The 21,636-nt window shown below is 65.7% G+C and overlaps 1 protein-coding gene across 4 annotated transcripts; it reads right to left on the minus strand.

Moving 5' to 3' along the window:
• Window positions 1–18,972, minus strand: PEAR1 (platelet endothelial aggregation receptor 1). 4 transcript variants are annotated; one of them, XM_059146085.1, is made up of 23 exons: window positions 18,868–18,972; window positions 11,703–11,807; window positions 10,224–10,367; window positions 9,466–9,570; window positions 9,040–9,140; window positions 8,269–8,361; window positions 7,797–8,040; window positions 7,016–7,133; window positions 6,720–6,856; window positions 6,436–6,648; window positions 5,995–6,169; window positions 5,786–5,906; window positions 4,946–5,109; window positions 4,750–4,852; window positions 4,468–4,614; window positions 4,159–4,284; window positions 3,206–3,334; window positions 2,987–3,115; window positions 2,620–2,832; window positions 2,308–2,396; window positions 2,087–2,162; window positions 1,550–1,798; window positions 1–1,171 (listed from the first exon to the last, which is right to left on the minus strand). In XM_059146085.1, the coding sequence occupies exons 3-23, from the start codon at window positions 10,322–10,324 to the stop codon at window positions 1,020–1,022; spliced, it is 2,985 nt and encodes a 994-aa protein (XP_059002068.1). In that variant the 5' UTR covers window positions 10,325–10,367; window positions 11,703–11,807; window positions 18,868–18,972; the 3' UTR covers window positions 1–1,019. The 4 variants fall into 4 exon arrangements, with proteins under 4 accessions (XP_059002068.1, XP_059002066.1, XP_059002067.1 ...); XM_059146083.1 differs by having other exon boundaries at window positions 2,087–2,195; XM_059146084.1 differs by lacking the exon at window positions 18,868–18,972 and adding an exon at window positions 18,381–18,402 and having other exon boundaries at window positions 2,087–2,195.
• Window positions 18,973–21,636: the final 2,664 nt, after the last annotated feature.

The raw sequence follows: 21,636 nt of genomic DNA on the forward strand, positions 1-21,636 counted from the left end.
TCCGCCTTTGGGGGAACATTTATTGAGTGTCTGCTGTGTGCCAAGGGGAACCAATGTTGGGCACAATACATGATTCCTGCCTTCAGGGAACCCACCGCCTGGTGGGGGAGGCAGAGATGAATCCAACGATCCCATAAAGAAACCACACATCCCGGAGAGAGCTGGTACTGAAGGCCTCCAGGCGCCGGGGAAGGCGCCCAGCTGTAGTCCGTGCAGTGCGAGAGGCGCTTCGGTAGGACAGTATGTGAAGGACGAGCAGCAGTGAGCAGGTGAGAGGGGAAGAGACGAGGGCGCATGTGCCAAGTCCCTGTGGTAGGAAGAAGTGTGGCTCGTAGGACCTGGGGCCCAGGGTGACTGGAACAGAGTGACTGTGAACACAGTTCCAGGTGAGGCTGAAGAGACCGGCCAGGCCAGCAAAGCCCCTAAGGCCTTGGACAGTTCTGACTCGTCTGAGAGCCATGGGGCACCCATGAAGATGTTCAGACCGAGATCCCCTCACCACCTGGCATTCTGAGCAGTTGCTTGGAGCAGGTACCCAGCGATGGATGCAGGCAGGACCGTCGGGCTGTTGCTAGAGTTGATGGGTTTGGCCTCTCGACGTCACAGAACAGGCTGTGTGCCTAGAACCCTCTGAAGCCACACACACACACACACACACACACACACAGCCCAGGCTGGGAGTGCACAGGCAAGGAACCCCGTATACATTTTCAACATTAGTCTGAAATCAAACTTCTAGCAACATTGATCCCACCTGTTTACACACAAGAGCCCCAGGGCCTTGGGGAGCCACAGGTTGGAGCACGGACAACAGGGAATGTGGGCTTTCTGCTGACCGGGGTCCCCCAGGCTAGAAGCTGGGAGCCAGGCCCTGTCCTCTCCACGTTCAGTTCCTCTAGCAATCGGCAAGTTCCCGGTCTGTCGGTCCTCTCCCTGCTCCTGGCAGGGTACATCCAGCAGGCTCTGTCTCCAACCTCAGCAGGGGAGTCCCTATGTGGGTCCCTGCATGCCACGACTCCTCAGCGGTCCTGGCGCCGGAGCGGGGGTGATGGGGGGTGCCGAACTGGAGGCAAGTCGTAATGCCCGGGGATGTGGCTGTTCTTCGGTGAGTCGTAGTGGCCAGGGGGCAGGCCCGGAGGCAGTGGGGGCTGGGAGCCTACAGAGTCTCGGTCTGGGGACAGAGAGGGGACAGGATGGGGGACAGCTTTTCCCTCCTCACACCTCTCCTCCTAGTGCCAGCCAGGGACACCACCCTGACCTCACAGGGTGAGGACACTTTGTCACCAACCTCATTCCCCTCTTTCCTGGGTACCGACTACTCAGGTCAGGTGCTGTTGGACCATTTCAAACCCTCAGGGACGCTGCTCACGGGCTCTGAGAGGCCAGCTGATGTCCCAAACCTCCTGCCTGGTGCGAGCCCAGGTTGGAGCCCAGAGCCCAAACTCTTGCTGCCACGCCGTGTTCCCGCTGCTATCTCCCTCTAACCCTTCCTTCCCCCCGTCCTGGCCACCACCAGCCCCCCTGCCCCAACGGGGAAAGGGGTGCTCACCATAGGTCAGAGGGCTGGGCTCTTCATAGGTGCCACTATCTCTCTGTGGCTGGGGGTGCCGCCGGCGCTGGCTGTCCCAGACCTGAGCTGGCTGCCTGGGGGGGGACCCTGCAGGAGGGCCTTTCATCTCCACATAGCTGCTCTCCCGGGGGCTCCCTAGGAGGCTGGGCAGGTCCCGGATGGTGGCATAGGGGTTCTCGTTACTCAGGGAAGCCACACTGGCCCCCAGCCCCTCTTCAGAGATGGGCCCTAAGGGGAGAGGAAGGAAGTCAGGCTCCGTGGGGGCCCGGGCTCCTAGCCCCCAGCTCAGCCTGCCCCCTCACCCCTGTGCCCACGCCTTTGCCAGAGAACAGGACTGGGCCACCAGAGCTGCTGGAGCTGGGGCTAGAGCTTCGGTGCAGGCAGCCAATACCGGAGGGGCAGGAAGAGGTGGGGTCCATGAGCACACAGGCACCCCCCTCCTCTGGAACCGCTCCCACGAGCCCCCGGCTCTGACTCTCCCACCCGCACCAGAGGCCTCAGCCTCCAGGCTCTTACCCTGCTCCAGAGGCCCTGGCCGGGGCTCACGGCGATGCTTCCAGTCAGCGGGTAGGGTGCTGTGGTTATCCAGGCCCTGGAAACCAGTGAACGGCTGACTGCCCGGAACCTAAGGCGGGGAGGGGCATGGAGTAGGGAGCCTAGCAGGCCAGGATGGAGCTTTCCAGAGACCCGGGTCTGGGCCCGCCCCTCAGCAGTGCCCCCACGCCCCCAGCACTGACCTTGTTAGGGGGCAGGGGGTTTGGGGAGCACTGTGACAGGGTGTGGTAGCTGGGGTTGGAGTAGTAGTGGCTGTAGCTCGGGGGGACATCTGCACAAACAGACAAAGGCGCGTGGTGACCCGGCTGGCCCGAGAGAGGCCCCAGGCCCGGGACAGCGGCTGGGCCGGGCGGCAGCAGGTCAGCGGCCGGCCTCTCTGACCCCTCCTCTCCCCTCTGACGCAGATGGCGCCCTCCCCATCTTCCGGTCCGGGAAGGGGGGAGGGACAAGGGAGCCCTGCCCCCCGCCCCGTCCCAGCCCCCAGGCCAGCTCACCTGGCATGACGTACTCGGAGCTGTCCAGGTGCCCCCCGCTATAGGCCACCACCAGGTGCCGGTGCTCCTTGCCCTTCTGCCAGTGGCGGTAGCCAACGAAGAGCACCAGCAGGGCCACCACCAGGGAGCCCAGCACTGCGATGCCGATGACCGCCCCCAGCGAGTTGTAGGCCACGGGAGAGGTAGGCATCATGGTGAAGGGCTCCTGGTTTCCTAGGGGCACGGGGTGGCCACTCAGCCTGGTGTCTTGGGTCTACTCTGGTGCGCAGGGCATGTGCACGGGAGAGGCCCCAGTAGGGATGCTGGGAGCACCAGGGGTCTGGGTCCTGGTGCCCTGGGGACAAGGGGGCCCTGGAGAAGAACTCACCAATCCTGCAGGGGGCACCGCTGTCCTCTGGGGGACACACACAGGCCCCCGTGACGGGGTGGCACCTCTCTCCTGGACCGCACTGGCATGGCTGGGAGCAGTTGGCTCCGAACGTCCCGGGAGAGCAGCCTGGTAGGGAGGCAGGTGTGGTGAGGGGCCAAAGCGGCAGTCTCCTCCCTGGGCTGGGGGGCAGGGCACGAGTTCCCCTTCCGTGGGTACCTTCCAAGCAGAGGCGTCCTGTCCAGCCTGGGGGGCAGAAACAGCTCCCATCCTGGGGGTGGCAGGTGCCCCCATGGCCACACTGGCAGGACTGGGCACAGTCAGCTCCCCAGTGTCCTAGAGGGCATGCTGCAGGGGACAAGTGGCTGTCTGCCGGGGCAGGGCCAGCCCCCCCTGGACGGACACTCAGCCCCCAGCCTCACTGAATCTGCTCGGCCTTGGTCTCCTGGGGATACCAAGGTTTGGAACCACAGCTGCCACGGGTGACCCATGGGTGCTTATCACGAGCCCACCTGCCCACTCGAACCTGTGTTTGGTTCTCTAACAGCCATTTCAAAATGGGGTGCCCAGGGCCGGACAAGCGACGGGCCTGTTACTCCCCCGCACTCAGCTCTGATTCTTTTTTCTCTTTAGCCTAAGATGGAAGTAAGTGTCCGTACTCTTTAAGTCACGGTTTCTGTGCACCTGACACTAGCGACCAACGTAACAGCAGCCCGCCCGGAACTCTACGGGGACGCCGCCCTCCGTCGCCTCGCCGAGCCCCCGAGCCCGCACTCAGCCTCTCTGGTCACCGCTTCTCACTTCCTTCCAACACCTGCCGTACTTGGAGCTCTGGGCTCATCTGTTCCATAATGTTATTTATGCATTTTTGTGGGGAAGAAGCCACTTATAAATAGATATAAATTGAAAAACACAGAAGCAAAAAGAAAAACCTGTGAAACCAAGCTCAGGGCTCCCTCACCCACCGCCGGCCCCTGGGCCCAGACCAACAGCGCCCTTCCCAGGCCACCCTGCAGAGGGAAGTCCCAAGCTGCACCCTGGGGCACCTGGGCCATAATAGAGTGTCTGTCTGTTTTATATAAACCATGGACCCCAAGTGGGCCCGGAAGCCTCCAGTCCTCAGCCCAGTGCTCAGCACGCACATGCACTCTCACACACAAGCCGCCACCTACGCTGGGAGCAATTGGGGCCTGTCCAGCCGGCCAGGCAGTAGCAGGTCCCGTCCGAGGGGTGGCAGGAGGAGTGGTTGGCACACTTGCAGGGCACACAGCGTTTGCCATAGCGGCCAGGCTGGCAGGCTGGGGGGAAAGGGCCGGTGATGACTGGGGGCAGGGACCACCCCTGGGTCAGCCCGGGACCCCACCAGCGCCCTCCCTTCTCTGCATTGTGGAAGACGCCCAGAGAGCAGTGGGGGGCTTCTGGCATCAGACATCGCCCTGCACCCTCCTGCTGGTGAGGGAGGGTGGGAGCGGGAGCCTCACACTTCTGGCAGGAGGGCCCTCGGAATCCAGGGGCGCACACGCAATTGCCGTTCTCCGGGAGGCAGGTACCCCCGTTCTTGCAGGTGCAGCTCTTACTGCAGTCGGCTCCCCAGAGGCCGTCGGGGCAGGGCAGGTGGCAGCGGGCCCCTGTGGGAGAGAAAGGTATGGCAAGCCTGGCCGGCCCCCCCCACTCACATCCACAGGGGCTCTGATGGACGTACTCCCTGTGGGCTCCATCCCCCAGCTCTGGGGGACTTGGGGCCAGGACACCTCAGTGCTCACCCGTCCAGCCGGCCTGGCACTGGCAGTGTCCATGAACAGGGTCGCAGCCATCAGAGTGGTCACAGTCACAGCGGCTGGCACAGCCTTTGCCAAACTGCCCCTTCTTGGAGAGGGAGTGGAGGGCGGGGCAGGCCAGTCAGCCCGGAGTTTGCTGTGACCTGCCCGCCCGCGGGCAGACGGGCTGTTGAGCACTTACCGGGCAGGGGAGCTGGCAGTGCACTCCGTGCCACCCAGGGGTGCAGGTGCAGGCTCCGGTTCGGGGGCTGCAAGCTGCCTCGTGGGCACACTGGCAGCTGGCATTGCAACCGAAGCCCCAGGTTCCAGGCGAGCAGGGCACGGAGCAGTTACCACGCTGCCAACCTGGAAGAGGGGCCCCACAGAGAGGCATGGGGATCCAGCTCCACCCCCCACCAAGCACGCAAGGCAGGAGCTGTGCCCCGCTCTGGGCTGGGAGCTGAGAGTGGGCGTGGGGGTGCTCGAGGCCCAGGCGGGAGGCAAGCGTGTGCACCGGTAACACGCTGGGTGGCTGCTGGTGGTCCACCAATCCCTTCTGGGGCCTGCAGAATGGGGGGCAGGGGGGCTTGGCAGCAAACCCCACACCAGGTACCTAAATGAGTAATGCAGATCACCTGTAAGACTACAGGGAGGAGTGGGGACTGGAGCCCAGAGGCGGGTTGCACATCACCGAGAGCCACCCAAACACAACTCAAGCCGTGTCAGAACGCAGCCTAAAGGTTGCCAACCGGCCCCCCGGGTGGATCTCAGAAGCCCTTCCAGGCCCTCCCAACTTGTGGCTCTTGATGACTGAGGGCGAGGGATGCTCGCCCAAGAGGTGCCTTCTGGCCTGGACCTTTCAGTGCAAGTAGGATTTTTGTGGTTGAAAAAAAGCAAAGTGGATTTTCCAGGAAGGAAGTGGCCTGGCGACTTTCCCACCGTCCAGCGGCGGCCCGGGGACCCCGCCCCTGCGCTCGGGCCCGCCTTCTTGCCCGTGGCCCCGCCCCCGACCCGCCCCTCCCCGGAGACCCGGCCCCCTCACCCTCCTTGCACACGCAGGCGCCGTCCACCGGCGAGCAGGCGATGGCGTTGTCGCAGGAGCAGCGCGCGCTGCAGTCGACTCCATAGGTGTCGGGGGGGCAGAGGCTGGCGCAGTGCGGGCCCTGAAAGCGGGGGCGCGGGGGCCGGTGAGGGGGCGGCCCGGCCCCTCCGCTGCCCCCTCCTCCGGGTCCTCCCCGCGCCACGCCTCACCGTGTAGCCGGGCGCACAGCGGCACTGGCCGCTGTCGGGCTGGCACACGCCGCCGTGGAGGCAGAGGCAGTGCTCCTGGCAGCCGGGCCCGTGCGTGTCCTGCGGGCAGCTCTCGTTGCAGTGCAGGCCGGCCCAGCCCGGCAGGCACGAGCACTCCCCGCTCATCGGGTGGCAGCTGCGGCGGGAGCGGGCGGCGCTGTCTGACGGGGTCCGCGCGCGCCTCCCGCGCCTCCCCGGGCTCCCCAGGCTCCCGGGCTCCTCGGCGCGGCGGGCGCCGGGCTTCGCCGAACCGGGGGACCGTTCCGAGCGCGCCCCGACTACCGAGGCCCCTCCCTCTCCCTTCTGCGACATCTGTCCCGCCCTCGGGCCGGGCTCCCGGGCTTCAGCGCCCAGGGCCTCTCCCATTGGCGTCCTGCCCCTGAGCGCGCTCCGGCGCCACACCTGAGGCTGTGCTCTGGGTCGCAGGTGCAGGGCTCCTGGCAGCTGAGGCCGTAGAGGCCGTCGGGGCAGAGGCGCTCGGTGCAGCGGTCCCCAGTGAAGCCGTGTTCGCACAGACACGCACCGTTGGCCGGGAAGCAGCGCGCGCCCTGGGCGCAGTCGCACGTCTCTGCACAGTCCTGGCCGAAGCGGCCCACGGGGCACTCCTCACGGCACCTGGGGGCCTGCCCAGTGAGTCTGAGGGCACGCACCCTCCCCCCTCTCCCGCCCCCACCAAAGCCACTCACCGATCCCCCGTGTAGCCTGGGGCGCAGCGACACTGGCCAGTGAATCGGTCGCAGAGACCACCATTGTGACAGTGGCACTCTTGGGAGCAGTTGGGTCCATGGAAGCCCTCTGGGCAGGGCAGGGAGCAGATGGTGCCCTGGAGAGGTGGAACATGGACAGCCCCTCCCCATGGGCATTGGACCCCTTGATACCCCCACCCCTCAACACCCTGCAGGGTCACAGAGCCCACCCCCTTCACACACCCCCTCCTCCCGCCCTGCGGAGAAGCTCCCCGTGCAGGCCACCCCCTTCCTACCATCCAACCAGGTGGGCAGCTGCAGGAGCCCTGGGAGGCCTGGTAGACACCCCCGTTGTGGCAAGGTTGAGTTCTGGGGCAGAAGCCTGCAGGGCCCGGGAGACAGGACATCTCACAGCTGCTGGGCAAAGCAGTGAGGTCAGGGCGGGCACAAGCAGCACGGGCCTCCCCTTTGCCCCCTGCCCCGTGCTTCCCGGGGGAGCAAATCCTGACCTCAGAGCTCAGTGTGGCAGCCAGCCTGCGGGTGTCGTGCCCCCCACTCCCCTTCCCCCACTTTCCCCACCCCCACCCCGGAGGAGTCAGAAAGCAAAGGTTTCCAGGACCAGAAATGGCAGGGACAGCCAGCACCACCAGAAGGGGTAGGGCAAGCAGCCTGCGCTGCCAGTCCCCTCCAGACACATCTGCCTGCCCTGGTTTCTCTGCCCCAGAGGGCTCCGCGCTGGAGCTGCTCCATGAGGCCCCATGCATCCCCACCCGGCCTGCACCTCCTCGCGACAGGCTTCTCTGGGACCGTGTCAGCCCCACTTGGGGACACCCGCTCACACACGCAGGCTCTGTCATCCGCACAGAGAGCCTCCCAGCTGGAGGACCCTGCTGTCGCCTTACAAGGAGGGAACAGCTCACAGAGACTCAACGATGGGCTCAAGCTCGCTCAACGGGTCGGTGGCAGAGCTGGGACAAGGACCTTGGCCTCTCCATTCTGTCCCACTGGGGGTCCAGCCCGTCTCCTCAATCTGCATATAGGCCCAGGTGGTCCTCTGCCCACCACCCCGTTGTGCACCTGGGCCCCTTCCTCTCCGGGGGGCAGAAGCAGGCTCCGGTCCGGGGGTCACAGGGCGCTCCGTGGCACCTGCAGCGTAACCCGCAGGCGGGGCCGTACTGGCCGGGGGGGCAGGGCTGGAGGCAACGTGGGGGCTGCAGGCCCAAGGGGCAGAAGCAGGCTCCGCTCTTGGGGTCGCAGGAGCTGCTGTTCCCGCAGTGGCAGGGCTCGTCACACTGAGGTCCCCACACGCCTGGGGCACAGGCTGCAGGATGAGGAGGGCAGAAGGGGGTCACCAGGGGTCTCCCCCTCCCTAGCCTCCATGAGTCCAAGCCCACTCCCCAAACCCATGCCCTGTGCCCCACTTCGGAAAAGGCAGCTGGCTGCTCTGAGGCTCTTGGAGTGTTGGGGTGCTAAACCCCTGTGAGCGGTAGAGAAGGTGCGGCCGGCCCTCCCCCCCAGCCCCCTAGCCCCCCAGCCCCCCAGCACTCACCGCTGGAGCAGTCGTCGCCCCGCCAGCCCTGCTCACACTGGCACCGGCCGGGAGCCACACAGCGGCCGTGGACGCACTCCTGGGCACAGAGCGCTGGGGCAGAGACCGAGGGAGTGAGAACCGCTTCCTCTGCCCCCACCAGCCTCTCCCCCTTGGAAACCGGACCCTGGGGGCCTGACCCTCCCAGAGCAGCACCTCGGCCTGGAAGAAGTGGCCACAGAAGACAGGGCCAGCAAGTCAGGCCAGAACTTGACAGAAGCTCAGAGTCCAGGCTCCCCAGCCCCTTTCGGTGACATTGTCCAAGCACCATGGTTGGGAAAGAAAGGGGACCCTCAGGAGGGAACCAGACTTGACGGCTATGTGGACATCAGTGGGTGGGGGCGGGGCAGGCTGGGCAGGAGTCGACAGTGACAGTGACCGTGACAGTGATGGTGACGGTGACTGATGGAGGGGAGAGAGGCAAAGCAGGCTCCCGCCGGGAGCCCGTGGGGTGTGGCGGCCCACTCTGGGCTGCGTGGTGGCGCCAGGCAGGTGAGCCTAGTGGAAGACACACAGCAACAGAGGCAGGAACGGGGCGAGACAGACTCGGAGCGACAGAGGGACACAGGCAGCCCTGAGACAGACAGACAGACAGAGACAGATGCTCCAACACATGGAGAGGAGGGGAGGGAGAAACATGGGGGCAGCTAGGACAGAGGTGGCTAGTGGCCGCTGCTGGCGGGGGGACAAGCCCGGAGGCAGCAGGGAGGCACACGGGAAGGACAGACTCACGGACACAGGTATCCCCGCTCTCATAGAAGCCTTGGCAACAGCGCAGGCGTTTCCGGTGCTCCGTCCTCACCACCTGGCGGTACACCGGCCTGTAGACTACCCTAGGGGACCCCGAAGGTGGCCCTCAGCGCTCCCCGTTGACACTAGACAAGCACTGTGCGACCCTGGGAGGCCCCTGCTCCCGTAGAGCAGGAGCATTCCCTCACTGACCCCCCCACGCACACTTGCGCACACGCACACACGCGCACAGGTGCACACATACCCACACGAGCCCCCCCCCCCCCCGCTCCCTTTCAGTGCCGTGAGGCCAGACGCTTCCTCGGCTCCCCCAAGTGTCCAAGAAGAGAAGGAGGGTATGGAGAGCCGGGCTGCTGAGCCAGCGCTGAGCCCACGGCGGGTGGGGGGCAGGCAACCGCGGGCACTCACGTGGGCTGGGGGCAGGCGTGGGGGCTCTCCCAGGGCCGGTCACAGGGCTCTGAGGGGAGCAGGCTGAAGGGGCGGGAGTGGGACTCCTTGGTGATGGTGGTGAAGCTGCAGGACAGGGGTGGGGTCAGGGGTCAGGGCGGGGGAGGCCTCGCGCTGCCGCAGGGCCCTCAGGAAGCAGGGGTGTGAGGGCTTGGCCATGCTGGGGAAGGTGGGTTTGCTCCCCCAAGCCTAGGAGGAACCCCTGTCCTGGCCCCCTCCCCCTGAAGGGGTCTTCCCAGAATCGGAGTATTTCTGGGACCCCCTCATCATTGCTCTCTCCTCAGCCTACAGGACCAGAGCGTTCCAGTCCCCCCCCCCCCCGCCTCCTCCCGTGCTGGAATTGACTCCTGGGCCCAGCGGACGGAGATGGGCTGAAACACTTCTGGCCAAACCCTGACCTGGGCCTTGCTCCCCAACCCTGTGCCCTTTGCTCCCCCTGGACCCGCGGCCCTATTTGCTCCACAGGGAATGGCTCCCACCTGCATTGTGTCCTGCAGCCGGCTTCCCGGGGGACCAGGGGGTGGGGACAGGAAAGGACAGGTCAGAAGTAGCCCCGGCAGGGGAGCAGAAAGAGCAGGGACAGGACCAGGCGGCGTGGGAGGGAGGACTAGGGAGGACTTGGGGGGGGGGGGCTGGGGAGAGGCAGGGAGGCGGGGAAGGAGAGGGAGAGGAGACCCCGGAGGCGGGGGGCAGCCGGGGAAGCCACAAGGGACCCTCACCTTTCCCAGAAGCTGCAGGTGTTGGGGTCACTGGGGCTGAGGGCTCCAGCCAGCCCCAGGCCCAGGGTCAGGAGTTGCAGGGGGCACAGAGGTGGTAACATCGCCAAGGCCAGGCTCTGGGGCAGGCGACGGACAACTGAGAATCTGCAGGGACCAAAAGGTGGGAGAAGACACGAGGCTCTCGCCTCTTGCCCCCGAGCCCCCTGCCCGGGGGGGTGGGCTCTGCTCCCCAAGGTCACATCTCTGCCTGGCCGTGCTCCCTCCTTTCTTTGCCTGAGTCCTCATGTCTGCCCGTCTCCCCCAAGTGACACCTGTCCTCCCAGCACCATTCACTGAGCCCCGGCCCAGGGCCCCCAGAGGCAGGGCTCCTGCCCAGATCCCAGAGCCCCTCCAGGCCCTGCCCAGGGCACCCGGACTCCGGTACAGAGTGGGAAGCTGGAGCCAATGGGAAGTCGTGTGGGAAGCCCACAGGGGCTGGGGCCCCGCTGGAGAAATAATCCCCGGTCCCGGCAGCCCATCGTGGAATCGGCCACAGGAGGGGACCTTCCTGTCACTGCACACCAGCAGGTGGGGCCAAATCCCTCTGATGCAGCTGGGGGCCTGCGGAGTAGGGCCTGTCGGATGACCTCGAAGGAGGCCACTCCCATCCACGGTGTTGGGCGCAGTTCCACGGGCTCCAGGGAGCCCACGGTGCCCGGTCACAGAGGACACATTAGGAGCCTGAAATCCAGCTTGCTCCGGGGGATTCCTGACCCCAGGAACACCACCAAACACCACAGGCCAGGGAGAACCCCATCCCCACCCCGCCAGAGGCCCCATAGGCCGGCAGGTCCCACAGCTATGGCCCCCCAGCCGGCCTCAGATGGAAGTGGTCCCCAGGTCGCTCTGGCCTCCCCCTCAGCCATCTGGAAGCGGCTCCTCTCTTCTCCTCCGCTCTGGCCTCGCCCGATGGGTGGGGAGCAGGTCAGGACCTCAGCTGGGTCCGCTCTGGCTCCCGCGCTCAGGAGGGGCTGAGCTCCTGCCTGCCCACCCTCGAAGCCGGAGTCAGATTGTGTTCCGTGTTCCTAAAACTCGTCCGGGCTCCCTGCTCCCTGCCTCCCCGAGGCACCCACATCTGCTTACAATTTTCCCGGGAAGGTCGCGGTTGCTGGCCCCTTCCCCACCCCCCACCCCCGGAGTATCTCTGGAATTCTGGAATGCCTGCTCCCTGGCCCCGCCCGCGCCCCCCACCCACACACTCCCAGGGTCCCCGCAGCCCAGAGACGCACCAGACCTCACCCCACGTCCCCCTGTGCGGCGGCCCCAGAGATGCCTCCCCCTGTCTCCCACCACCTCCCAGCTGCTGGCCCAGGGGCTGTCCCCACTGAGGATGACGGGTGTCCCTGTCACAGCTCCCCCAGGGCACGTGTCCCCCCACCCCCACCCCCCTGCTGGTCTTCCTGGTGCTTCTCGTCCACCCTTAGGCCTCAGGGCGCTCACCAGCTCTCTAGGGCATCCTGCGGCCTGAGAGGCTCAGAGAAGCAGGGGCAGGGCCTGGGGGACCTGGCAGTGTCCTGGGGGATCCCAGCGCTCAGGATGCGGAGCCTGAAAACAGGAAACAGAGACGGGTTCCAGCAGGGAGCGGGGTCACGGGCTCCCTCCTCCCCACACCCTGAACTCAGAGGGAGGGATGTAGGGGGCTGGGCCAGGGGCTGGTCTCCCGAGCTGAGCACCCAGGCCACCTCTGAAGGGGAGAGGGGGAGACTCAGCCTGTCCTCAGAGAGCCAGGCCACACGAGGGTCTGTCCCAGGGCAAACCCTCCTCCCCTCCCGAACAGACCTGGCTGCTTCTGCCTGCGCCCCCAGCGAGCCCCTCCACCCCTGCCCTGCAAGGGCTGCCTTCCCAGGTCCAGGGCCTGCCTCCAGGATCCGTGGTGCCGGCTTTCAGTTGACTGTCCCCGTGGGGCCTCCCGTGGCTGAGCCGCTGCGGGATCCTGAGCCTCCACACAGCTCCCTCCCCTACCCTGTTGTCACAGCACCCTCTGCCTGGGCCCCCAGCTGTCCTTGGACTGGGGCTCGGTCTGAAGGGATCCAGATTTCCCGCCACCCAGCAACCCCTCTCCTGGACCCCTGTCCCCGGAGTGCCAAGCTGGGGGGACACATGCCCCACAACAGGAAGGACCTGAGGCAGAGCAAGGAGCCCTCACGGTAGCCCCTCCTGCCAGTCACCACCTCGAAATCCAAGGTCGAGAGGAAATGGTTCACCTGGGGGCTTTAGAAGGTGGGCAGGGGACAATGAGGAGGGCTCGACCCCCCCATCCCCCGCCCATCCAGGGTTCACCTTGATAATGGCTGATCGGGGGCTGGAGGCCTGGGAAGATTTTGTTTTCTCAAAGGGCCTCAGGCTCCCAGAAGGCCCCAGGGTCCCAGTGGGTCAGGAGCAGGCCTGACAGTGGGGTTGGTGCAACCAGTGCGTGGTCCGCAGAGAGGGGTGAGGTGGGAGGGGGATCCCAGCAGGAAGGGGCAGGGGCAGTGTTTGGCCTGACCAACCTCAGCCCAAAGAAATGGGGATCCCAGGCCAGACGAGGAGCCCAGAGCCCCAGCCTGGCCCCGCAGCTTATCTCTGAGACTTCGTCTGGGCCCATCCCAACACCCCCAGACCCACAAGCGCCGGGGCCACCTCTCCAGGGTTTTAAATCAGACAGTGCTAGCTCCTGTCCTGCCCTCACGGAGGGCGCCCCAGTCCCCCTCACTGTGGGCTCCTGGAGGCCCAGGCCTCGTGTACTGTGTGGAGAAAGGTAGGGAGCCGCCCCGCGTCTCAGGTGCGGTGGGACTCAGTCTCCCCTATGGGAGGCCGCGCTGTTCACAGGTGAGGGCATGGGCAGGAGTAAGTGCTCAGCCCAGGCCACACAGCGGGTGGGATCCAAACCCAGCCTCCGGCAGGCGCTCCCAGTGCTTCCCATCAATCCAGCCCAGAAGGGGAATCCCAGGGGCTTTGCATCTCTTTGTAAAAGTCTCAGTTATGCGGAGGGAGAGATGCCGAGGGGGCGGGGGCGGACGGGAGGAGGGGGGCTGCCGGGACGCACCAGAGCCGTGGGAACGGGATGCGCTCCCAGTCCGGAACCAGCGGAGCTTCTCTCCTCCACCTCCAGACACGAAGCAGCCGCCCCCACCGCTGGGCCCCAAGCGCCCCCAGGCCCGAGCGTGGCCTCCCCCAGCCATGCCCCAGCGGGCCTCCAGGCCCACACGCAGCCCAGCCCCAGCCCTCCTTCTGCTCAGGCGGATTCCTTGGGGGGGGGGAGCCCCTGTCCTCCCGCTGCCCCAGCCCCTTGGGAGGAGGGAAAGGAGTCTGGGTCTTGGGGGGGGGGGGGCAGCGCTCCTGCCGGACAGGAGAGTGACCGTGTCTATAGGAGGCCGAGAACGGGAGGACCTCCCCCTGCCCAGCTCCCCTCCCCAACTTTTCTCCAGGAGGGGGTCAACAGAGGTCAGCAGCCTGTGAGCTGGGCGCTGAATCACAGCTCTCCGCCCCCCCACCAGAGGAGCTGAAAGCAGCAGAGCTGTCCCTCAGATCAAGATGGGAACTGACAGATGAAGGGCTTTGAGACCCCCCACGTGCTGGATTCACACCGTCGCCCCCCCCATCCCCCTCCCCCTCCCCTGCCCTTGGCACTGTCATACCATTTGGGTATCAATTCCAAGAAAAGCTGTTTCTTGTTTTTTTCTGAAGAACCCCCAGGATGATCCGGGAATGGGGCCTTAGCTGCTGACACAGAGAAGGGAAGTGGGGGTGGGAGGGGGCCCAGCCCCCCACAAAACCTGATCCCTCAGAAGAACAATGGGCTGCCCGCCAGGTAGGCCTTCAAGCCAAAGGCCAGGGCTGAGACAGGACGCCTGGCTACAGCGGACCCAGCTCCCAGCCTGACCCCCACCCCTGGTGCCCCAGCCCCCTCCCCTCTCTGTCTCTCTGCCCCCTCCTGTCCCGTCACGGAGTCCAGAGATCACAGTACTTACAGCCTGGCTGTAAGCACTTACAAGCTGTGTGACCTCATGGAGGCCCATGAGCCTCCATTCCCTCATCTGTGCAATGGGACAGCGGCGCCCACACCTCGCGGGGTACAATGGGGGTAGGAACCATTAGTGCCGGTAAGTCCCCTGGAGCAGAGCCGCAGCCCAGAAGCCGCTCCGCGGACATGTGCAGGCACAGGGACAGAAGAACCCCACCCCCGCCCAGGTTCTAGGCTCTCAGCCTCTTCTTTCTGTTTTCATTTTGCTTCTCATCAAAGTCTCCCTGCTGGGGCGCCTGGGTGGCTCACTGGGTTAAAGCCTCTGACTTGGCTCGGGTCATGGTCCCAGGGTCCTGGGATGGAGCCCCTCATCGGGCTCTCTGCTCAGCAGGGAGCCTGCTTCCTCCTCTCTCTGCCTGGCTCTCTGCCTACTTGTGATCTCTGTCAAATAAATAAAATATTGAAAAAAAAAAAAAAAGTCTCCCTGCTTTGGGGCAACTAGGAGGCTCAGTCAGGGAGCACCCGACTGGGCTCAGGTCATGATCTTAGGGTCCTGAGATGGAGCCCCACGTCAGGTTCATGCTCAGTGCAGAGTTGGCCTCGGTCTCCTTCTCTCTCTTCCTGTGCCCCGCTTCTCTCTCAAATAAACAACAATAAATAGTCTTTAAAAAAAACAAAAACAAACCTCTCTGCTTTCTGCCTTTTTCATCTTCCTCCATCAGTTTCTTGGTCTGTGTCTTTCTGCCTCTCTCCTTCCTTTCCGACTGAGCCCCCCAGGGGCTCCTCTCCTTCCTTTCCTCCAGGTTGCCAGGCACAGCACAGTTGTGCAGTGTGTTCACTGCACAAGGGAAGCCACCCTCAGGCGTGCTGCACTAGTTCACCAAGCCATGTGTCTTAGCCTAGGCACGGGGGCCTGGCCCCGGATTGACCTGCCTTGTCCGTCTGTTTCTCTGTGCTTTTTTCCAAGCCTGTCTTGGCCATGGAGACAGGATCACCTAGTCCTCCTCACCCAGCAGTGAGACCCCAGTCTGCCCCCTCAGGGCTCAGCATCCGCATGTGTGCGCAAGCGCAGAACCCCGCCTACACCCAGCCAGGCCGCCAGCACTCCAGGCTTGTCTGCCGGATGGAGGGGCAGGAAGCCTGTGTGCTCCCAGAGGCTGGCCGGGAAGGGGGCAGGGGTGAGGGGCCGGCCTTGTGTTCTCTGTGGCTCAGGAAACAGAAGCTAGAGGGTCCTCAGCCGGACCTGTTTACTCATCAGGAAACAGGGAAACCTGGGGATTCTGATTCACCGAACGTCTATCGCGTGCCTCCCAGAGGCCGGTGCCAACGCCAGGCCAGGCCCTGCCATGGCCACGGCCTACAGGAGCCCTCTGACCGCTGTCCTCAGTCACGGGGAGGCCTCGAGAAAGCGACTTGCCCAGGGCCACCGGGGGGGCCAGCAGCAATGCCAGGATTAGAATCCGCCTCAAGGGCGCCTGGGTGGCTCAGTGGGTTAAGCCGCTGCCTTCGGCTCAGGTCATGATCTCGGGGTCCTGGGATCGAGTCCCGCATCGGGCTCTCTGCTCGGCAGGGGCCTGCTTCCTTCCCTTCCCCTCTCTCTGCCTGCCTCTCTGCCTACTGTGATCTCTGTCTGTCAAATAAATAAATAAAATCTTAAAAAAAAAAAAAAAAAGAATCCGCCTCAAAGAACAAAGCACTGGGTGGAGGGGAACCCCCAGATACACAGGCCGGGGGGGGGGCGACTCCCGTTCCAGACCCTCCCGTCCCACTCCTGGCACCCCCAGATACCCTCAGAAAGCACCACTCCTCTCTGGCCACCGCTCCTGTCTGACGCCCTCTGCAGCTCCTGGGTACCCAGGGGCCAGACCGGCTGGCTGGCCATCCCCCTGGGGTGCAAATACTCGCTCCCTCAGCCTGAGCACCAGCCTGCAGGCCCCCTCGGCCCAGACGAGCCCCCCAGTCCCCCCACCCAGGGCCGGCTCCAAACCAGACGGGACCAACACTTCCTCCGAGTCCAGCCAAAGGCTGAGCACCCGTGTCAGTCCTCTGGGGGCACGTGGGGCAGACCCAGGCCAAACCATGAGTCCACAGGCCCCCAGAGGAGGGACCCCGGTGTCCTGTGCGGTCTGAGGCCGGCACTGGGACTGCAGGTTCGTGCTCTGCCTCCCCCCACAGGCTGGGGCGCCCTCCGTCTGTGCCGCTCGGAGGCCACAAGTGAGCTGGGGACTCCCACCGACCACCATGGCTGTGGCACTTTCATTAAGGTTGGCCTTCTCCGTGGGAATGGGGCTCTGTGGGGCTAGGGCGCTTTTCCACCTTCCTTGGCCCTGGCCTTGGCCCTGGCCAGCACGGCCCGCAGGGATGCCTGGCCCCTGGGACGTGCCTTCACCCCGACGGGGCAGTGGCACTGGGCCCTCAAAACCGGAAACAGCTCATAAGGAGCCTCCACCCTTCGGCAGGGAAAGGCGGCTCCAGACCTGCCCTCCTGACCTCAGGCAGGCGTCCTCGGCGGGCCCCCAAGTTCCTAAGCGATGAGAGCACAGTCCGGCATGGCCCTGAGTCACCTGGGGAGGAGGGGCTGGGCCCACCGGCCAGAGCCCTGTCCTGTGCCACGGGCCTCGGGACTGGGCCCCACCCCCTGGCCATCCACACACTCCCACCCAGTCAGAGGGACCGGCCCCTGAGGCCCTATGTGGGGCAGGGGAGGCCCCATGTCCCAGAGCCTCGCACGCACTGGTCCCCTCCGGAGACCTCTGTCTGGGCACCCACGGGAGAGCTGTCCCCAGCCCCCCTGAAGGTGTGCTGCGGCTGGTTTCTGCCCACTCCCCCGCGCTCGGGAGAGTGCGCGCTGTCACACTTCAGAAATACCCCAGAGAAGGGCCGTCATGAGCCCCAGGTCACACAGCCAGGCCAGGGCAAAGCCGGGAGGGGGACTGGGAGGGGGACTGGGGACAGCCCCCGAAGCCTGTGCTCACCCTTCCCATCTCCTCCCGCGGCCTTCCCTCTGCTCTTCCCGCGCCTCTGCCTCCAGCCCTTCTGTTCTTTCTCTCTGTCTCTGCTGTTTGCCTAAGTCCGCCCTTTCTTGCCTCTGGCTCTCGTTCGTTCGCGCGGTCACTGTCCGCTCTCCTGTTTCCGTCTCTTTCATCCCCATCTTCGTCCTCTCTCCTTCTTGGTCTCCCCTTCCTTCTGCTGGCGTCTCTAGGCCCGGCCCAGGCATGGCGCCCACACTCCCCGCTGCCGAGCTAGGACGGCGGGGCTCGGACAGCCAGGCCCTCCAGTGTCCAGGGAGTCTCTTTCTCAGAGTTTCCCAGGCCACTCTGAGGAGATGCTGGGAAGCGCAGTGGTGGAGGCCCTGCCTGACTCTAGCACCCTCCCCAGCAGCTGGTGGGGGACAGGCAGACAGCAGCCCGGCGACCTCTATCTCTGCCTAGAGAGCCAGTTTCCTCTTCTGGGAAAGCCTGATAGGAATGGGGTAGGGGAGGGAAGGAACAGCGGCCAACCCTGGGCTTCACCTCCCGGTGGAGAGAGGGGCCCAGAGAGGCGAGCCTGGCCTCCCCCTGAGCTCCTCCACGAAGGGAAGGTAGCCCCAAGCCCCCGGCCACAGCGGCAAGTAGGCCGGTACCCTTCGGGGTGCTCTGGGAGCGGGAGAGGAGCTGCAGGGGACCGGCCAGGAGAGCCACCCCACACACGCTGCGCTGCCTCACACACGCACACACACGGGCACTAGAGCGTGGACTGGGTGGGCAGGGGTCAGGGAAGAGCCCCTACCACGCCATGGCCCTGCCCGGCCCAGCTGAGGCCAGGCTGAGAGCTGACCCCTTGCCCAATCCCTCCAGGGACAGTGGCCTGGCCGAGCCTGGGAACCTCCGGCCGGCACAAGCTGTTCCCATCCCTAGGGACCGGGGTCATAGCCCAGCCCGGGGAGAAGCCAGTGATGAGAGGTCAGGACAGGAGAGTGAGGATCCCGCGTTGAAGGCAGGAGACGGGGTGGGGCTGCGGGGTGGTCTTGTAGCCCCCACCCCGGGCCTCCCGCACCCCAGCCTTGCCACCTCCTATGACCCGGCCAGCCCAAGGCTTTCTGCCCATCCAGATGCGGGAGACCTGTGGCCAACTTCTTGTGCCCCCAACTGGCGAAGCCTAGGGTGCCAGGGAGCGGCATCCCAGCAGCGGCTCACCCTCCTGCAGGGTCAAGTCTCCTGTCAGCCGCCCCCACCCCAGCAGTGACAGGAGCCCTGATCAGGCCTGGGCTCCGAGGAGACAAGCTGTCCTTTGGCTGAGCCTGCAGCGACCCCAGGGGCAGGCGCGGTGCTGTGGGCGTCCCCTCTCAGAAAGACCCACGGGGCACAGAGGACCTACAGCCCGGGAAGGGGCAGAGTGGAGATTCGAACTCCTGCGTGGCCACTCACGCCTCCCCGCAGCCTAGCAGAGGACCTGGAGCCCCGCTCTCCGGCTGCACGCCACCCCCCGCCCCCACAAGTCGCTCCGGGGGGGCTCGGGAAGAGGCCTTTTCTGCATGCCACTAACTTGCTGTCCCCCCAGAGGGCCACCCCAGTGCCCTTGGCCCCTCCGCTGCCCGCACCCTCACGCAGGAGAACTCGCCGTCCGCAGCCCTTCCCCGGGGCAGGGGGGACGCGGGGCGCGCGGGGGCGCACAGTCACTCACCTGCCTTGGACCCGGGCTGTCGCCGGCCTGGGGTGGGGACCGCCGGGCGGCCGGGAGGGGACGGCGGGGCGGCGGGACGGCGGGGAGGCGGGGCGCGCGGCCCGCGGGGCGGGGCGGGGCAGGAAGGGGGCGGGCCCCGCGGGGCAGGAAGTGTGGAGGGGGCGCCGGGGCGGGCGCCCGGGCTGGGGGAGCGCGGGAGGGGGGCTGAGGGCTCCCGGGGAGGGAGATGCCGGGGGAGGGAGGCGCTGGGGGGGGGGGCGCTGGGGGCTCCGGGGGAGGGGCTAGGGACGGCGGGAGGGGGGGAGGCTTTGGGACGGTGGGGGCGCCGCGAGCTGGAGGGAGCGGTGCTGGGGTGGCGGCCTGCCCTGGAGCGGAGCGGGGGGCCCCGGACCGGGACCCTCGTGGTTCCCCAGCAGCCGCAGGGCCCCGGCTTGCTCCGCCTCCCGCGCCTCAGCCTTCCGGGCCGCAAAGTGGGCCCGCGCCGGGAGCCAAAGAGCCGGTCTGCAGCGGGCACCTCCCCGGCGGCCCGGCGACCGCGCGACCTGAGTCGGGCCGCGGCCCAGGGTCGCCTCCTCCGCTCCGGCCGGAGGAGCCCGGGGGGCGCGCCGCGACCTGGGCCCGACCTCCGCCGGCGCCACCTGGCGGCCACAGCGCGCTCCCGCGCCGCCCTCTTCGAAGGCTGGGGACACCTTGGTGACCCGGCCGGCTCGCTCGCCCCCTCGCTAGCCCTCGGCGTGGACCGCGTCCGCGAATCCTTAGCGCGAGCTCGGTGCGTCCCAGGAAGAGGCGGCTGTGCCCGCGGCCGCGCAGCGTTCGGGCCGTGGTCTGCGCTCCCGCCCCGGGTTGCACCGCCTGCCCCCCAAAAGCCACCATGGTTCGGAAAGAGCAAGGCCGGACACCCTCGGAGATTTCTCGGATCAGCTTTACTGAGGCATGACTGACAATAAAACACGTATCCACTTAAAAATGTACTGTTCGGGGCGCCTGGGGGGCTCAGTGGGTGAAGCCTCTGCCTTCAGCTCAGGTCAGGATCTCAGGGTCCTGGGATCGAGCCCCGCTTCCGGCTCTCTGCTCAGCAAAGAGTCTGCTTCTCCCTCTCCCGCTCCCCCTGCTTGTGCTCCCTCTCTTGCTGTCTCTGTCAGATAAATACAATCTTTAAAAACTTTTTTAATTATGCCAAAATCTATGTAATCTATGTAACAAAAAATCTATGTAACAAAATTTACCACTTTAACCATTTTAACAAGTTATTTTTTTTTAAGATTTTATTTATTTGACAGACAGAGATCACAAGTAGGCAGAGAGGCAGGCAGAGGGAGAGGAGGAAAGCAGGCTCCCCGCTGAGCAGAGAGCCCGATGCGGGGCTCGATCCCAGGACCCTGAGATCATGACCTGAGCCGAAGGCAGCGGCTTAACCCCCTGAGCCCCCAGGCGCCCCGACTTTAACCATTTTAAAGAGCGCAGTTCGGTGGCATAAGTACCTCCACCCCGTGCAACCACCATCCATCTCCATAACGTTTCCATCACCCCAAACTCGAACTCTCCATGAAACAGCAGCGCCCCACTCCTCCTCCTCCTCCCCGCCCCCGCCCCCACTCCTGTCTGTCCCTCTTTCTGTGTCCATGGATTCTACTACTCCCGGTGGCAGAAGTGGACTCCCAGTGTTTGTGGTTTTGGCCGGCGCGTTCACTTGGTGTGGTGTCTTAGTTTGATGAACTTGGACCAGTGGGTGACCCTGTGTATCCTCCACTTCAGAGTAGCTTTTCAAAAGTAAGCTCCGCCGCGAAGCGGGGCTCCACGTCGCCACCCCGAGGCCGGGTTGCGCGCGCCACGGACCCAGCGGGCCGGACGCCTCAGTCCCATGATTTCCACAAAACCTCCCGGCCCCGCCAGGCGCCTGGGTGGCTCCGCCCGGCCTCTGACTCCTGATTTCCACGCAGGCCGGCCCGGCGCGGGGGGCTGGAGCCCGCGTCCGCCGTGAGTCTGCTCCGGAGTCTCTCTCCCTCCACCCCCCGCCCCGCGTTCTCGCTCTAAAATAAATATATTTTCAAGATTTGTGTATTCATTTGACAGAGAGAGTGAGAGGGGGAATGAGAGGGGAGAAGCGGAGTCCGCACGGAGCCGGGAGCCCGCCGTGGGGCTCGATCCCGGGCCTCCAGGATCACGACCCGAGCCAAAGGCGGTCGCCCAACCCACCGCGCCACGCAAGCGGCCCAAGAAAGATTTTATTTATTCATTTGACAGACGCAGCGAGAGGCAGCACAAGCAGGGGACAGGCGAAGGGGGAAGCAGGGGAGAGGCGGAGGGGGAAGCAGGGGAGAGGCGGAGGGGGAAGCAGGGGAGAGGCGGAGGGGGAAGCAGGCTCCCCGCCGAGCAGGGAGCCGGACGCGGGGCTCGATCCCTGGACTGCGGGATCGTGGCCCGAGGCGGAGGCAGACGCCCAACCACGGAGCCCCCGGCGCCCCCACAATAAATAAATCTAATTAGTTTTCCGCGTCGTCGAACTCCCGGTGACCTTCGCACGTCGAGCCGCAGCCCCGCCCCCCGCGCGCGACCGCCCCGCCCCGCCCTGCAGCCGCGGAACCGGGGGTCGCGGGGTCCGCGCGGCCGGCCTGTGCGCTGCTCGCTCGCGGCGGGCTTCGCTCCCCGCAGGCGCCTGGGGGGTCACCGAGGCCCGCCGCACCGCCTCCCGCTGGCCGCGCGGGAAGCCGCTCGGAACGTCTGCGCCCGAGTCCGCCCGGACGCGCTGCCCCGGTCCCCCGCGAGCGG

Source organism: Mustela lutreola, chromosome 14 (assembly GCF_030435805.1).
Source record: "Mustela lutreola isolate mMusLut2 chromosome 14, mMusLut2.pri, whole genome shotgun sequence".
Lineage (NCBI taxonomy): Eukaryota > Metazoa > Chordata > Mammalia > Carnivora > Mustelidae > Mustela > Mustela lutreola.

Coding starts and splice junctions, on each gene's coding strand:
- PEAR1 (XM_059146083.1), bottom strand. CDS start 10,324: ATGTTACCACCTCTGTGCCCCCTGCAACTCCTGACCCTGGGCCTGGGG. Junction 4,285..4,467: donor AGGGCCCTCCTGCCAGAAGT/GTGAGGCTCCCG, acceptor CTTTCCCCCCAG/CCTGCCAGCCTGGCCGCTAT. Junction 2,196..2,307: donor ACCCCCTGCCCCCTAACAAG/GTCAGTGCTGGG, acceptor TCCCCGCCTTAG/GTTCCGGGCAGTCAGCCGTT.